Source organism: Bombus pyrosoma, linkage group LG10 (genome assembly GCF_014825855.1).
Source record: "Bombus pyrosoma isolate SC7728 linkage group LG10, ASM1482585v1, whole genome shotgun sequence".
Taxonomy (NCBI): domain Eukaryota; kingdom Metazoa; phylum Arthropoda; class Insecta; order Hymenoptera; family Apidae; genus Bombus; species Bombus pyrosoma.
The window spans coordinates 11,224,318-11,242,610 of NC_057779.1; the positions used below are offsets into that span (position 1 = coordinate 11,224,318).

Here is an 18,293-nt window from a genome sequence, read left to right on the forward strand (position 1 = left end):
TATTTAAATATTACGTGCAATATATGTGCGAAATGTTTTGACAATTCAATTTTCTTGCATGCTTTTTCGCCTTGTTAACTTGTACATTTAGGTTTGTTGCTCTTGAAATTAAACGTGAAAGAGGTGCCCGTATATGGGTTACTTTATCTACAAGTTAAGTAGGTTTAAGTAGGTTTATAAGCGTCAACAGGTAATTTTCATCGCAGTGTTTTATATTCGTCTTCATAAACAACGAACGATAGCGAAGGATCATATTTTCGACCCTTTGTGTCTACACAAAATGTCCACAGAAATTGACAATTAATAAAGGCAGATAAATTTCAATTAAGTCCTTTTCCACTCTGGCGAATATAATTCGTTTGTAACAGAAATAAAACAACGTTTCAAAGAATATCCAATTTCCAAATACGAATGCCATTGTGCAAATGAGACGATAAAAGAATGTGCTCAGACGACCAACATTATTGTCAATATTTAAGGTTTTCAACATTATCGTACGTAAGAAGTCGTCTAGACGACCAATATATATTGTCAATATAATGTCGAGTAACTTAAATATTGACAATAATATTCATCGTCTGAACGCTTACCTCGTCTTCTCCGGTTAAGCGGTTAAAGCAAAATAGTTTTTTCTTGCTTCGCAAATTAACTCCTAGCTTCTATGTTTTGAAGACAAATGAAGAGTTTAAAGAACAAACCATGATAAACAAGATAAGATCAGGACACGTTCAACACGTATTCATACCGGAAAATAGTCCACCTGCTAATGTGGCATCTGCGATGTGAGACTGTCAATGCATATGAACAACAAAGAGAGGAAAAACCATTATGTCGACGATAATCTGAAGAATATCCTCACAAATAATTCTACAAAAGATCACGTCGTTCCAGTACAAGATCATCGGATTCCGTTAAAAAGAAATCAAGATATAGAGCACAATTTAATGAGGCGCTGAATGTAGAAAATAGTCGCTAATGACTACGGTAATTCATGCGATTTTAAAATCTAAATTCTGAATATTTTCAAGTTCGTTCTTTATATTTAAATTAGTAATTACATATGTAGTTTATATACACTGTAGATATAAAGGATGGAGCAGAATAAAGAGCGATTTTGAAAAGACTGTAAAAAAAGACTCAATTTTTCCAAATTTTCCAAAGCATTAAAGAAAGGTAGGTATGAGAATGGAAAAGTAACTCCGGTAAGATGTCGTCGGCCGTTCAGCCGTACGCATTCTTCCAGCTGGCCCCTGAAATCATTCAGCACATTCCATTGTCAGCGGGATTCGAACCACTTCCTGTCCAGCACAGCACGATTCCCGCATTTTTCAAAATTGCTCCTTATTTTACTCAGTATCTGTATATTATGTCTTGTATTAATTTCAATACAATTAATGTATTTATATAGCCCTACCACAAAAATAAGCATCGTAGATTTTAAATTATTGCATATCTCAGATACACTGGGTCCTTTGAAGAAATGTTTGCTACCACGACCTCCGCAGGGTTAAATAAGATAGATGACAATAAAATTGACTTAAAAAACCATCGTAAACATCGTTATTGGTATATTGAAATATTTGATGGAAACAAGTGCAATGAGAGAATCGAATTCTCTGCAGATCATACAAATTCATAAAGATATTCTTCGCTTGGAAACATAACGACTCTCGTTCCTGTCGGCGGAACTTCGCCAAGGAAAGAAAAGTAATCTCAAGTGGCTATACATTTCTACCCGAAACTTTTTCCCGGCCTTTTTTTTAAACGACGCGAGCCTCTACTCTCGAGAAAGATATAATTTAGTGGGTCTATACCTGGCCGTTTTAATACGTCAGTGTTCCAGCTTCCCTTCCATCTCCCTCCCCTCCTTACACCTGCCTTCGTTTCACCCTCTTTTCCTTCTTCCCTGCCCGTGCACACCTCGTTTTCTAGCGAGAATTCACTGGCAAATTAAAACCACCGAGAATTTATCGCCAACTGCCGACCTGAACGCGTCTGACACCGTTTAAGATAACTAACTGCCGAAGACGCGTATTAACGAGCTCTTCATTCTTCTCGTTATACGAGGATTGCAACGGTGGAGATTTTTGCTTAAGTTTCGGAGCCCGATGACGATGAAAAACGAGGTGGGAAATCGAGATCCTGCCAGCCGACAACTGGCATAACGGGAAATTCATTTTGTTTCAGAACGCCCTTCATTTCTTCCTTCAAGACTTATTTAGCCGGCAACGAGAAAATTGGCTATTTAACACGCTTAATGAGAATTTAATTTCATGTAATATATTTCATCGCTCTTCGGAAATTGAATAATCCCCTTAAGCGCCATGTTTCTTCTAACTCGACCATTTAGAATCTTCGATACTTTCGTTTCTTTTGACATAATAAAAAATTTCAGAAAGAGAGGGAGAGAGAGAGAGGTTGTTTCGTTCGAAGAAGGAAAATGCTTTAAAGATATATTTCCTGTAGGTCACTGTCGTGTCTTGGAGAGTATTGTGTATTTTCTTTACAATATCTTAAAGCTGACGAAAAGAGGAGTTGGACCATATGTGACACGTTGACCTTCGAATAAGCTTAATTTAAAAAAGTTATTCGAAATAGTAAGAGTGACATTGCATAGAATTTACATGCCTTCGTGAGAACACAGAGGTACTAGTTTGAGGAAATATTCAAAAATGTTACTGTCAACTTTCATACATTTCCCAATAGGGAAGTTTACATACCACTGTAATACAGAGCCAGTAAATCGTTACATAATTTTGGAACAAAGATGTTTTCAACGCTTGTAAACATGCTTCGAAAGATATTCAAAAGTATTTATACCGTGATTAGCGTGCAACTTATCGAAAATAGCTGAATAACATTTATAACACGATAATCTGATACGAACCCGATAGAAAGATACGATTCTTTAACTTAATTATTGAAAATCAATTTCTCACGATATTTCCACTTTTGTGTCAAAGTTTGATTAAAGTTTTATCATTTTATTGTTCTTTTATTCAAGTTATCCTCAATAATTATCGGTAATTACATAAAACATAATACGCCTCGGAAATTTCAATGACATTGATATATATGTATACGTTGTCAAGGTTAATATCCTGAGTAATTTTAATTATACACATAACTGCTGTTTAACTTTAATTTCCACCATTATATTGATTGAATGTGTACAGTTCGCGAGGTGTTGCTTATTCTATGCTGTAATTACATGACGTACTGTAGCATATCGTAAGTTAATTCCGTACAACTTTGTTTCCATAACTCTATGCTCGATACCACCTCTATATTACCTTCGCCTACGGTAAACTTATTTGAATTTGCATTTTATATAAGCGTTATATCTGCAGCTAAATAAACGTTGATATACATTTATATTAATCTTAGGTTTATCACGTACATTATTACAATTAAAGCATATTTTTTCAATAGATTTATGATATTTTATATAACTTTTTAAAATAAGTCGAAATACAAATTTTTAAAATACAACACACGCTCATCTACATACATCTAATTTGTTTCGTAAATTTTATTTCCCTGTTGTCACAGCTGTAAACTATAGTACGTTTGATTCGCGCAGAAATCATACTGATCGACTGTATACGTTAGAAATGAGAAAAATGTGCTATTGGAAATGCTACTAGAATTTGTTATCAGAATTTGCTACTTTTTATATCGTCCACTTGTAATAAACAAAGTTATGGAAGTAAGTATTTGTTTCCTGAAATCTATTTGGCTTATTCCTTAAATTCTGTTTTGCTGTTGTCACAGCTGTGAATCATTACGTGTCAACTGTACAGATTGGAAAGCAGAAGAAAATGCGATTAGAAGTTACTATCGTTTATGTCATCTTCCTGCAACAAATAAACACATACAGAGTTAACTATTTTCTGCCCAAAAATCGAACACCAGTGATGTATTTACGTAATGAGATTCCTACTGTGAAACTGGCAAAAAATACAGTAAATCAGTTTGTCGTCTGACAGGCTCGTTAAATGCCTGTTAATGCCACGGCTGGTTGAAAGCAACGGAAGGGTCACGATCCTCTTCTATTTCGACATTTCGTCGACGAACAAAAGTAGGGTTCCCTTCAATGGGTAATTAGCCATTGAGAGAGACAAAGAGAAGAGAAAACTCGGACGTAGGGTCTGTTTAGATCGCGGCAGGTGGTACAAAGGTCTCACGTGGCGTGATAGACACGTGAAGCCATTCCACAAACAGCTAAGACGAACGGTTACTAAGTTCTCTTTGAGGCTGCCGTTCCTCAGAAGGAGCCAGGAAAGTTCGCCGAGAGTTGCGACGTTTCCTCAAGTGCATTAGGAAGAGCGCGCAAAGCCCGATGGTCGAGGGTTCTGTACACATCGCTGCCGTGATGTTTTGTCCGCAAATAGAATTTCCTCGCGTCTTTATTTACTAATAACGTGGCCTGCGGTTGGCGTGCTCGTCGGGCAACTGGCCCCGGTTTTCGAACAGCCAACAAGCGCCCGTAAAACGCTCTCGCCAGTATGAACGCGCCAGACTCGAACGTAGCCGTGTACGCGGCCACAATGACGTTTCGGAAAGCGTGCAAGGGTGCGCTTTCGCCGCCAAACGTGGCCGTTACGCGGCATTCACGAGAGTTCCACTTGTCATTTTCCCTCGGCCGAGTGTGCGTTCTACCTATCCAGACGGACCTTCCTGTTTGCACGGGCAAATTACTCGCGCGACGCTTCTGTTTGGAGGAGAAATGGATGTGCCGTTTGCTTATTTGTGGAAAATAAAGTGTGTCCTTAAATCTGACGATCGCTCTTTTCAGAATCGACGCGCTCCCACCGATCCATTGATTTATTGTTGACATACATTGCCGAGCATACACACCCGTTCGCTGGTATTATGGTTTGCTTGCTGAAGCTTGGGTAAACCTGACAAATTATTAGGAAATTATCGGAAGATTTATCGAAAACTTCCTCCGATTCGACTGAAATTTCGAACATAGATTCTTGCTAATCGTTTACACTTTTACACGAAAGTACCATCATTTCTTCGTAAACCTCAGATTCGTTACGGTTATTTCGATTTGTAGCCGTTATTAATAGCTTCTCGTGCACGCGAAATAGGTTAATTAATCTCTAACGAGGTTTTATGGTTCTTCTGCTGAAAATAATACGCTTTGTTTTTAAACTTGGTAATAAATGAAAAAATATATACGGCAGATAGTTATACTCTAGGAAAGAACTTGACACGCGTGAGAATATAAATATTTAGAAAGCCTTGGTTCTTGCTCGCAGGCATAGAATCTTTATCTCGGCGGTGTTGCCAAGAAATGGACTCGTTTCTACGGCAACAATGTACCTAATCCCTTGCCTTACGATTGAAGTTCCAATAGCGCGTGACATAAACAACACGATCGTTCAGGCGTCGAGCCGTTTCACAGTTTGGCTGGAAGTTGTGCAAATCGCACATGTCTTTTGATATGTAAATACACGCGTAAGGTACAACTAATTTTATTCTGCAACATGTTTGATAAATAATTACTACCAATTGATCATTGAATCAGAAAGATTTATTATCTTGAAGTAAATAGTAAATCAATAACATCGACGTACCACGTCTCTCGCACGTGTTGTTTATGTTTGGCCCGATCCACGTACCACGTCTCTAACACGACATTGCAGGTTAAATTTTGCGGCAGGATTTTTGGTGAATCGAAAGTTAAGACACGCTTTCATTCTCCCAAACTTGAACATAATTTGCTCTTGTTTCGACATACGCTGCTCGGCATCGCTCGGAAGATTCCAAACTTGCTTTCATCGAACGCAAGAACTACTTTATGTTTCTATTCTTACTATGTGAGATGACGTTACATATTTTCAGTTCCATCGGTTTTGCTTCGGACGACAGTTATGTTAATAAGACGTATGTTTAGCATTTTCTTATTATTAATCTCATAAGTCTTATTCTTTTAAGATCTTTAAAACGATTTCTCCATTTTTTTTTTCATCTTCGCGGCATAATTTGATGAGGAATTTAATTGCTCCTCGGAGATTAATTCAATTTCCAAGCACTATCAGTTTATGGTCTCGATGGTTATGCACTTTAAGTTGTCACATTTGCTTTTATCATGTCTGCTGCGGTTGTATAGGTGTGCGCCTGACATCCGTTCCCCCGAGCGAATACGTAAGACAGTAAATTATACGGGAGCATCTGAACGGGTTGTCGCCATACCTAAGATACTCGTTATTCACTGCGTATTAATTATCTGACAGCCGCATTCAGAATTTATAATTATCGTGGCCTCTACTTTTTCTCTTTCACTTGCGACGAGCAACGTCGAGAACTTTACAGCGGATGCGGGTAAGCACATTGATCAATACTTCCGTCATTTCAATTTATAGGAATCGCAATAAAAATGGAAAGTCCTTCCCGAATTCAAATTCTCAAGATTTTTTTACATTTAAAATTCCTTTATATAAATTAACGCGTATATTTCTGCCAGATTTTGAACAGATTTGTGCACGATATTAAATATGTCGTCATGGAGTAGATAGGCAATTGCTATCAATGAACTAAACGAATTATTAGAAATGATATATACTAGAAGTTATTTTATTAGATTATAAAGTTTCAAATTAAACTATATATCTCTCTCTCTCCAGTTCTCTCGTTAATTTACGATTTGTTTCAGAAATATTAGATTGGGCATTTCATATTTTGGTACTTGGATATAATTATTTCTCCATTTGCTCGTATCTATAAATGTTTGACTTTAATTGCCAACGAGATGGTTCGTACAGAAATAAGAGTACTAAATAGTTTGGAAGTAAAATTCGTGCTATCGTATTTTATTAATATTTTGCAATTTTAGGTATTGTTTAAAATACGTAAGTGCTATTTACTTGAACACACTACATTGAAAGTAGAGAATTTAAGAACGTTTCATGTTAATGTCTCACCTCGTGCGTTCTTTAAAACGCGAATTTCTTTTCTTTATAATATTATCGTACAATATCAACGTTTTAAAGGAAATTACTAACTGCTCGTCAAATCTCCATTATTACTACGAACTCTAAATCGAATACATTTACTTTTCAATTCGAGACCGATGCTACTATGCTACTTAGTTGCGACATAAACGTAAATTATCTAATCATGTTATACTCGTGTTAGAATATCGATGTATAAAATGTCTGAATTCAATTTCAATAATATACAAAATATTATACAAAAATACAAAATAATACACAAAAATATTATGCTGCGATGTAGCCAACAGAAGATGGCTATTTTGTATAAATCGCAAATGGAAAGCGGATAAGTAACACGGTAATTATTAGGTTTAGGATAGGAATACTGACAAAACGTACCAAACAAGCGGGGAACCTCTTGTAATTCACGAATAAAGCAATAAAGATATTATCTAGTACAAAAATGTTTGGTAGAATCATTGGAATTAAATTTACGTAAAATGGAAATTTTCTATCGGCCGAATATATCATTTTCCATGATACTTAGCGCAATAATGAATGTGAAAAATCGCTACAAATCTACATGTTACCGTAATACACATTGTTCGTACAGAATCAATAACGACAACAATTAAAAAAAAATACATAAAAGAATATCGTAAAAATAATTTGACCGCAGTAAAAATGATTATTATTTTTCAAGACATATGTACGTACATAGAATGTACGCGATTTTGATAGTTAACAGATTGATACGTGTAGCAAGTAGTAGACGGCGGATAATAGGTATATACGCGTTTTCCATAGATCATTGATAAAGGTACATAAATAAACAGATAAATCGACGAGACTAAATCACTGGTTCTTTCTGATTCATGATCCGAAGTGCAGAATGCGGAGGGCACATAAATCAACCACTTAGATTCAAGTACGTGAGTACAGTTGCAGGATAACAACCGCGATGACTGCACGAAAATGAAATACTTTGAATTTCGGTTGAGAAATTATGATAATAAATCAATGGCCTCCACTCTTAATAACACTATGATCGGCAACCCCGCCTGCACTATAATCAAACTATCTTATCCGCATACCGGTGGAATAAATCGTTGCGGAATTTCTTTCGTAACGTGTAACTACTTCGATACTTTTGCAAATTTTTACGATAACTAGTTATACGATTATATAACGATATTAATATGCAGGAACGATTTTACAAATTACGACCGTGATAGCGTTATTTATGTATAATGTGGTCTTAGCCATTTTTAATACTAGTACTAATTACTAATACTAAACTTTTTTGATGCTAGGAATTATTCAAGCGAAGTTGTAGAAAAGTAGAAAAGAATGGGGCGTAAAATTCGATAATTCATTTACACGGGATTGTGTTTAAAAAATGGTAAGCGCTGTTGTGTGGGTCGATGCATGTGATATTTCAATTATATGTCGTATACGTGAATAATTGTATCAATGTGTGCTATGTTTCCATCATATGTTATATAGCATCGTCATCATATTAAACAACAAAAAATTTTTGCGTTTTATGTATAAAATAATCTTCGTAAACACGAAACGATATGCCATCCATTTTGAAAACTCAGTCTCTTGGACGACACTGTTTATAAGATAACATAGTAGAATTCTGTGTATTTTCTTCCTGTTTCCCGCATTGTTGCAGTGGATTGAAATTTACCAAGTGAAAACAATTATTGTACAAATTTACGTAATTACCTTCTGTTGCGAATTTCAAGATATTTCCTTTTGGTTCGGCGAAAGAAGCACATTCTCTCAAAAGTTATAACAACTTTCCTCTCGAGTTATAACAACAGATTCTTTGCGGCTCTACCGTGACAATCGAGATACGTACAGTATCTTGTTTTTGCGAGTTGTTTAATATTTACATTTTAATTTACAAATATTGCAATTAAATTTAATTGAAGTTAACAAACTTAGTAAGCAGAAGCAACAAACTCAGTATGAGAAATATTCGAATATAATTTCAACTGTTTACTGAATGTACACTTTCATAGGTTTCAAGTGAAAATAGAAGAATTTTAGTGTAAAAGATATTGGAAATAGGAGAAACGCGAGGAAAATCTTTAACCATTAGCAAAAAATTATCGAACGCGAATTGTTTATAGAATTAAATTTGTAATAAAAAGAAACGTATAGAATTGATGAGAATGATTTATCGTGATATATCGTGCAATAAACAAACTTTATTATTGAAACATAAATTTGCTTTAAACCAGTTGAAACAGCTTCCCTGTGTTGTTATTATTATTATTATTATATTTCCACTTCAGAGAGAATTGTGTCTTATACGTATGTCGTGTTGTCATATATTCAAGTTATTTTTATTAAAATACACACACGTAAACGTTAAGATTTAAATCTTTCCTGGATAAGATCTGCGATTTCCATTATTTTAATCAAGATTCTGTAAGCAATTTCATTTATCTTCAATCTCAATCACGTCACGGTATATACCGGTACATATATACAGATACTTAAAATGCAAACTATTTAAATAACAAGAATTAGACGCGACTAGAGCCTCTTTAATTTTAGAATTCCAACCAAGTTCCTGCAACCAATTTTATTTACTCTCAAACTGAATCACTGATACGCATAAATATTACAAGAGTAATAAGTCGATTACCTAATAAGCATTCGATATGATTCAAACTTTTTAAATTTTAGAATTTCAATCAAATTCTTGTAACGAATTTTATTTACCTCCACATCGTCGTACACACAAATATTACAAAATGCAAGTTGAGTAAATAACAAGGATTCGTTAGTTGAAATATTAATTTATTCCTGTAGTCTGAATTTACATCGGAGGCCCTTGAATTCCTCGAGAAGCTTAATTTCATCGAGTAGTTTCTTGAATGCCGTGCGCTCGTAATTCATTCAGACGGTAACGACAATCGATCCGATAAAATACAGCGAGGTCCTTCGAAAACTGTCAACGACCCACGGTTCGTTCCTCGTTTTCCTGTTGGCTCTCGAGCATAGCAGCGCAAGCGGTCCGCTAATAAATCAGCCAGCGGCTAGTAGCCGCAAAGCGATTTCAGAAATGAGAAAGGGAGACGCGCGAACGAAAGGACTTGTGAATGAGGAAGAAAGGACCGTGCACCTAATTATAATATCAATAGCATATTAGATTAATTAGCGTCACATAGTCGGGTGGCAGCCATGCGCAACGCCAGTGTCGTTAAGATTAATTGCCTTGTCCTTTCAGCAAGCCTGTCTATATAAACCGGGTACTACGCTTCTTGAACGCCGCGGAACGCGCACGTCCTCGGGCAATCGCGCTACGTCTCACAATCGCCGACGATACGTCCATCTGGGATCAGATAAGACGAAACTCCTTGGCCACAGGTTACGTTTCACCGTGCACATGTTGTAACGCGGCGAAGGAAATCGATTTTTCAGCCGCGATCGCCGCCGATTGCGGTTTATCGCGCCTCATAGAAATAGTTCTTAGGCTTCGACAACAATAAAGACAAACGAAATAGTGGAATATCAGAAGGAAAAGAAAAGTAACGGAACACTATAGGAAAAATAAAATATCGAATCGAAGGGACTAAGGGAGACAGAAAACGAACGTTTATTTTTCAGTATGTGACGGCACTCGACGACAACATTGAACAGCAAAGCGTCGAAAATCGCGACATAATAATACCGCTCGCAGTTCAAATCGAACGAAGCGAGTAACGAAAACATAACAAACAAATACGTCACGCGCTCGGGCAGCAGTGTCCGATTTCCTGATCGGCTACAAGCAGGTTTCGGATAACCGCTAGTGTAACGTGGGAGACACAAGAAATCACGAAAATTATACATCACCGGTGACCTCCTCGCGTCGCAGTTCGAACGTTTCACAAATAAGGTGAAGAAGTTGAACTTTATATATGGCAATAGAATTTATTATGCGAATCCAACAGGTTTTTATACTGAGGTTTTAGTCCCCCTGGAGGGGTCATCGTCGGGTGTATGCCAGAAGCGGCTATTCCGTTACTATCTGGTTATTGTTTCGATAGCTGTGGCATGCAGGATGTTTAGTCTACTCTATTACTGCTTCTGAGCGTGTGACACTGGAGTCCGTTGGACTCGGGAATTACCCACGAAATTTGTAAATATTAACGACGAACAAATAGAAAAATAAAAAACGTTATCACTGATAAGGGGGTACTGTGGCGGCACTCGACCGCGGAACTTTCCAACGACTTCGCGACACAAAGCGCTAAGCTTCAAAGCGTAAAGCCGACATGCCTAATGTACCATCGATATCCCTACGGCTCTTCCACCGAATTTTTGCCAGAAAGCGGACATCTGATAAACGCGTGCGTAGTGAGGACATCGAGCGATAACAGAAACGAATGAGTTCAAAGAGACAGCGAAGTGCGAAGGGCCAAGTCTTAACAGCGAAGCAAACATAGTTGAGAAGCGAGAAACTCATTGGTAATCGAGCATTGTTGATTGTTGAGTATTAAATAAATTGTATTGTTAAATGTCACCTGCTCGTATAGTCTCGTATGTCTTCTTTTTATTCGTCATTTTACTCTACGCATTGGAAAATGGGAAATAGAAAAACCATTATTTTTTGGACGTACATTTCGATTTCTAGCAACTACCGTAGAATTCAGAAGATTTTGATTCGTATGCGACATAGACTGCGATAAAGAGCAGACAGGAGCATGCGAGAAAATCCACTTCTCTTCAGTGGATCTTTCAAATAATAACACACATAGGCTCACGACGGTATTTGAACAATTGAACACTCGAGGAAACTTATTCATGCGCGATACAAGACATTTTGCTCGCATATGGCACGATACAATTATCGTGAAATATTAGAAACGACTGGTCGAATTATTTATTTTACAAGTTAGACCATTTATGAAAAATTGTATAATTATACCAGCAAATTTGATAACACAGCGCAAAGTCGATCTGTTGCAGATTTGCTAATGGGCGTATTACTAGACTAATATTGCTCGTTTTATCGCACCGCGTGTGACGTTTAAATCGGAAACATGTAAAAGTTGTTAAACACGTAACGACTTGAAACATTAATCGCGAAAGAGAAGTGAATGGTTTGATTGGTTGAATCAGCACTTTACAGGTATTACAGTCAATGTGATCAGAAACGAACGGATTTATCTTTAATACCGATAGCTGCTCCGGTATTTATGTATTTTATGCTGACTATAAAATCCGCTTAATACAGCATTAAATGTGGAGGTACGCGAACACGGCAATGTCATATGCGCGAGCAAGCGTCCATTTAATTGGCGTTTCCCTACCTAGTAAACAAATGAAAATGCAATTATTGCAGTAATAAAACGCGAGCCGATATATTCTGTTAATGTCCTCTTTTTAATTCTCACGGATTCTCTTTCGTAATAAATAATTGTCTTCGTATCAAATTGCGATCTATTCGTACGATAGATATGAATCGGCGTTATTATTCCATTCCGAAACATACGAAAAAAAAAAAAAAAAAAAAAAATGTAAGGTTTGTGTCGTCTAGTTTTAAGATATAATTGTTACTGATTGTGATAGTGATTAGACTGTTTTTAGAATTCTATGTATCGTTATAGTTTTATAGATATTATAACTTGTAGTGAAATTTCGTTCATTTACTAAATATCAGAAGGAGTACTGTGCTTTGGATATTTTACAAGTACACATAGAGACATACACAGATTTTACATGTATACACCCTCTGTGCATTTTCGCACCTTCCAATTTCCCACGAATACGTAAAAATCTGCGTATTTTACTTTGCGAAATCTTTATAATCTAATTATTATAAGAAAAAATTACTGTTTAATGAACCAATCAACATGTTAGTCTCAGAATTTCTTCTTACAAAAGACGTATGTAGAGGGCATTTTCAAAGAGCAGATTTAAAACCTTGCAGCATATTCTATAATAATCGAAAACGAACGAAAAGTATTATCGTTACGAATACGCAAAATTAACGATTGTTGTAATGAACATACAAAGTTCAATGACTTCATTCGTGATTTTCAACCTTTCCAGAAAGTTCTGTTTTTTGTTGGTTTCAAAAAACATCTGACAAACAGTTGCTCGATCACCGAACAAGCTACTTAAAAGAATCCAAGCTTTTGATTAGGAAAAAATCTATTCAACAGCTCGTGTTTCGTCCTAACCTTGGCAGAAATGGTCGCGTCGAGGGCTCATTTGAAGACTATGGCGACAGCCAGGATGCTGTTGGTCGAGAAAATAAGATTTTTGGCATCGACGAATCAACGTGTATCCTGGACGAACAGAGTCGAAGCTCGAATGTTATGATCATCAGCAAAGATTCAGTTTGAATCAAACACTCGACAAACATAGTTTGCATATTCTGCTTTGCATTTCAACTGGTAAGTGAATGGAAATCCGCGTGATTTACAAAATGATCTTTGTGCGTACAAGTAGAGATACTTTCATCGATCTCGTCCACTAAATATCGGAATGATCATTGCTAACGCTAATTAGTAGAGCTTCGTTGACGTTTATCATCAATTGTGCATATATATCAAGCTTTTAGCTGAAATTTACTCTCGATTCCATGTATTTCCATAATCTGTCTAAACAGGATAGGTCAAGTGACCAGGAGAATCAGGTTACAGGATCAGAGTCAGTCAAACATCGTTAAACGCTTGCAAATGTTACGTGATAGGCGATACCATGATTTGAAGAGCGCTATGGATATTCTTGTATGGCATTTGGCCCATTTTCATTACGAAAAACATGCACATACACTGAAACAGCGTATCCATGTGTCTTTCCGATGGCGCTCGATGTCAGATGCTTAAAGAATTACGTTTTACTGCAAAATGGAAATATGACAGAAATGAACGACTCATTTCATAATCTCTTAACATGATCTTAACACCATAGTGTTAAAATGATTGTTTAAGTTTGTGTTAAGTAAATGTTTAATGATACATTACGCTTTTATTGTAAACAATTGTCTGAGATTGCTTTTTTCTTTTTTCATCATAATGCTTTGGAGTAAAATATCTGCTACAGACTTTTCTTTTCTCTCGTATCTCTACACAGTGTACTGTGGCGGTCACAAGAGAGTTTATAGAATAAGAAGTGTAAAAATATATCACAATTTTAGAAAATAGATTTATGTTTAATAAGGTCCACGAATAAATATAATATATACCACAGGATAGATGACAGAAGTTATTAAAATTCATAGTATATCGATTCTAAACTTTCCTTTATTCGCCACTGTATTTATTTAGCGATCTATTACGCTTTTGTATTTCATATATAATATAGTATGCTTTTGTTACGGGCAATAGCTGTCTGAGTTTCGTCCTTTGTTTTTAACCGAGCACATCAATTGCTCTTAACCTTCAATGGAAGAAAAAAAACCTTCAATATCATCACGTTTCATGAGTACGCAAACGAAAGAAGTATCGATACAATGTTTCTTACACATTCGACTACATGGAGCCGCAGAAGTTTTACAACTTGCACAAAACATTTTCGATGTCGATTTTTGACTAGCTTTTTCCCGTGTCATGCTATATAATCGAGAAGCATTTGTACCGTTTATTTATACGGTTTATTAAACCGTACTGTAATACAGAATTTTTATTTCCTTTTGTGCAGGAATACCCACTTGTAGTATCGGGTAAATTTAGATATAAATTTTTTCCCGACTATGTACGATTTATTTACAATAAGTTGACTATACAGACATTAATTAGACAGAAAACGATGGTTGTTTAACTGGAACTAAATACAAAAATCACACTCTATCTCAAGCAACTCTCGCAAATCAACAACGCTGGCAACTCTATCTCTCAACAACGCTAACAACTGTATCTCTCAACAACGCCAGCAACTCTCGCAACTCGACAACGCTAACAACTCTTTTTGTGTAATAGCGTGCATGTACGCAATAACAATTTTGTTATTTATAGTTATCTGATTTAATAATAACGTTGTGTACGATAGAATTGAAAACGAGGACAAGCAGAGAAACCACGTCGCAGTTGCACCTATATTGGTACTATGATTCACTTCTTTTATTCTATTTTGCATAATTTATTTCAAGAAATGTGGGCATTACGTGTCACGCGATCATCAGCATTTGTGATACACATGTGTATGACAATTACCACGTAACGAGCGATTGTAATCATCCAATTATCCATAGTAGTGTCAGAGTTAATGGTTCCGAGTATATCTTTTTCCTTCTTTTTGTCTCGAGTTAGCTATATGTAACAGAAAATCGGTTTACGAAAAGCTTCCAACTATACACGATGAAAATAAAAATCTATCTCTTCACCGGTATATTTACTTCAGAAAGGATTAATATTTTGTACAGTTTGAACGAAAAGCAATTAAGATTGGATTATTTAGTTTGTACACAGAAAAAACGCCAATCATAGCGTTTACGAAGTCTATTTGCCTGGTAACTGTTTCGGTGAATTGATCTGTTAATTTACATGTAAAGCACTTCTCGCTGAGTTTATTCTAAAAATCATTTCCGCCCATTTAACTGATAATCAATAGTCAGGATATAAAAATACACAGCTTGAGAAAATATTTTAACAGAAATGTTAGGAATTAACTGCAATAATCCTGCATACTGGCTTCTTCCCAATTTAAAAGTAATTTTTCATTTTGTCCATTTTTCTTCTCTTGAAATCTCACTTTGCTCAAAGAAATTAACGCGTAGCGATAAAAACTATTGCATGATATTCTAGAAACTTGCAAGGGCATTCAAGACTTTTTAAGGTTCTTTCAAAACGCAGAAATCTAAAAAGAAAATAAGTTACCAGACGCAAGGATAACTACATGATGTATTACAACATGCTATAACAATATTAGTCTACTTGCTGGGAATAGACAAGAAAGCACAGAGTTAAGAAAATTGAAAGAACACATGTTTGAATAATCGATATCGAGATTTCTAACATCAATAATAAGCCTTGAATTTATTAAACTATGTGTAATTTTGTGTGCTATAGACTAGATTAGCCGCGTAATAGTGACACACGTATATGAATATGAGTGTGTGGAAGTATGTGCGTGCACAGCATCGCGAATGCAACTGTTCAGCTAGTTGTGTGGTATAGAAGATGGCGAGACAAAGGGAGTGCTGAGACCCGTGCAAATGTATATCGACGAATATCTTGTAAATCACATATGAAATAAATCTGAGACTATTTTGATATCAATTCTAAGTATGATCTAAGTGTTCCTGTACATTTATTTCGGCGATTGAGATCCACGATTCTCAACAGAATTGAAATTGAAATTAGTTGCACTCGGTGTATTGTAAAATTTCTTAAATGAGAATAGTTTAGTAGAAATCTAAGAAATAAACTATGATAATTGCGCGATATAATAGGAGGTTGCTAGAAATAACATGTTCGAGAAAATATTTTAGTAGAAATGTACGAAATAAACTGCAATAATTACGCGATATAATAGCAAGCAAAGGTTACTAGAAACAGAAGATCCGCGAAAATATTTCAGTAGAAATCTGCGAAACGAATTACAATAATTACACGATGTAATAGTAAGCAAAGGTTACTAGAAATAACAAGTTTGAGAAAATACTTTGGTAGAAATGTGAGTCACGGGCCATCATGGTTACATGATATATTACAGTTAGATAACACGAAGCTCTGTATTTCTCGTTTTTGGTCTCACGCAGAACCTATGTATGCCAGTTCTTTCGATATGCCATGAATGGGCTAAAAGCTTCGCCGTTGGTCAAGATAAGTTAAGGAATAAACGGCTATGTTTTGTTACTTGTATCCGCATACTCGCACACAGGGCACGCTAACATTAAGGATAGCGAGATAAAAGGAGAGAAAGAGATAGCTTGCCTTATGTAAATACATATATATTCGCTGTAGTGCCGCTAACTGTACCAACGTTATTAACATTGGCTTTGCATGGCTTAATATTTAAATTAGCGATCCATAGTTGGAATTCGTTTCAGCGATAGCGCATGCTTCCGTGGATTATTAACATGAGCCAGCGAACTCGGCCAACACGACAGGTGGTATGTCTATATCGTTGAGTATATTGCTTCGAACGAAGTTTAAAACATCACGGGGCCAAGAGATTTTCCATTGAGAAAATCTTGAGAAAATGGAAGAAATTCTTCTCTCTTTTAACTCTACTGCGATCCACGAATTTTCATATCTTAATCTCCTTTTTATTGAAATTTTTCTGTTACCGCAGCTCATTTGGGCAAACGCGTTAATTTACTTGAAGCCGAAGGTAAACAGAAACATTGAATTGGATTAAATGAACGATTCTAACATGTTTCGAAAATTTCAACACACTGGAGCGTGAATTCACAGTGCGAGTCGCGTGATAATAAGTTACCATAATCTTGCTCTCATTCCAGCAACCAAAAGGGAATTTGTAATATTTGAAGATGCTTCGCGTGAAATTGGAACGAAAGGTCGCGCATATCCATTTTCATATTTCGCTCAAACTGAAGATATTTTCTAACGTTAAAAAAAGTACAATAATTGGATAGAAACTAATGTAAAGGACGTCGCAGCGTCGATCCCGATCGTCCTTGAAACCATTTAACTTCTGTTGGAAATATTCTCCCGTATCAGGAATAGTTTCGAAGGTATTTTTTGCGAAGATCGATCTAAGTAGAACATCCTGTATAATGTCAAAAAGTTCTCAGCAACAGCTATGAGAGAAAATATGCCACATGTGAATAAAATATTTAGCAAATAATGAGACGAGGGATGGATATGCGCATCGAGCTGACTGAAAGCTGGTCGAGCAAGTGCGCTATTGAGTACGCGTGAAAGGATCAGAGTGTTCTTGAAAGCGGTCAGTTCATTGAAGAACACAATATAGTGAATGCGGTGAATGGAAAAAGAAGACAATTACACAGGGATATATCAAAGAGAGTAATTATGCTATTTACATACATGGTATATTATTATTGATTCAAAACTCATCAGACGTTCACCGCTTCGACAGTCATGTAAAAGAAATTGAAATCATTATATCACATTGCTGCTGCAGGTTGATAGTGATAGTGACTTAAAAAAAAAAAAAAATGTCAATTTTAATATGTGCGTTTTTAACAACACTAAATACAGGCCTCATTTAACGGGATTATAAATATGCATGACGTTTTACACGATAGAAGCAAAAACACTGTTGTCAAACAGCGATGTCAAACGATGTCAAACAGCGGTATAACACACGTTTCTTGGATTTTGCAGTGAATTAATATGTGTTTTACTTTATATTTTATATCTCGTGAAAAAGACACGAGAGTTCATTTTCATTGATCTCCTAACT

At 36.0% G+C, this 18,293-nt stretch overlaps 2 protein-coding genes across 8 annotated transcripts in view; one reads left to right on the forward strand and one right to left on the reverse strand.

Moving 5' to 3' along the window:
- LOC122571660 (CCR4-NOT transcription complex subunit 6-like) overlaps positions 1-18,293 on the reverse strand; it is a 925,145-nt gene that overhangs the window by 422,715 nt on the left and 484,137 nt on the right. The window lies entirely within an intron of this gene.
- Positions 1-18,293, forward strand: part of LOC122571664 (histone-lysine N-methyltransferase SETMAR-like) — a 44,288-nt gene that overhangs the window by 20,862 nt on the left and 5,133 nt on the right. Inside the window, exon 1 of one of the 5 annotated variants that reach the window (XM_043735723.1) lies at positions 13,319-13,354. The exons of 2 other annotated variants lie outside the window; for them this stretch is intronic. Coding sequence is in view for 2 of the 3 variants with exons in the window: in XM_043735724.1 (XP_043591659.1) it covers positions 17,853-17,893 (41 nt within the window). In the remaining variant the exon portion in view is untranslated. Of the gene's footprint in view, positions 1-13,318; positions 13,355-17,740; positions 17,894-18,293 lie in introns of those variants that run through there. 2 more of the 5 variants (XM_043735724.1, XM_043735721.1) reach the window with 2 other exon arrangements.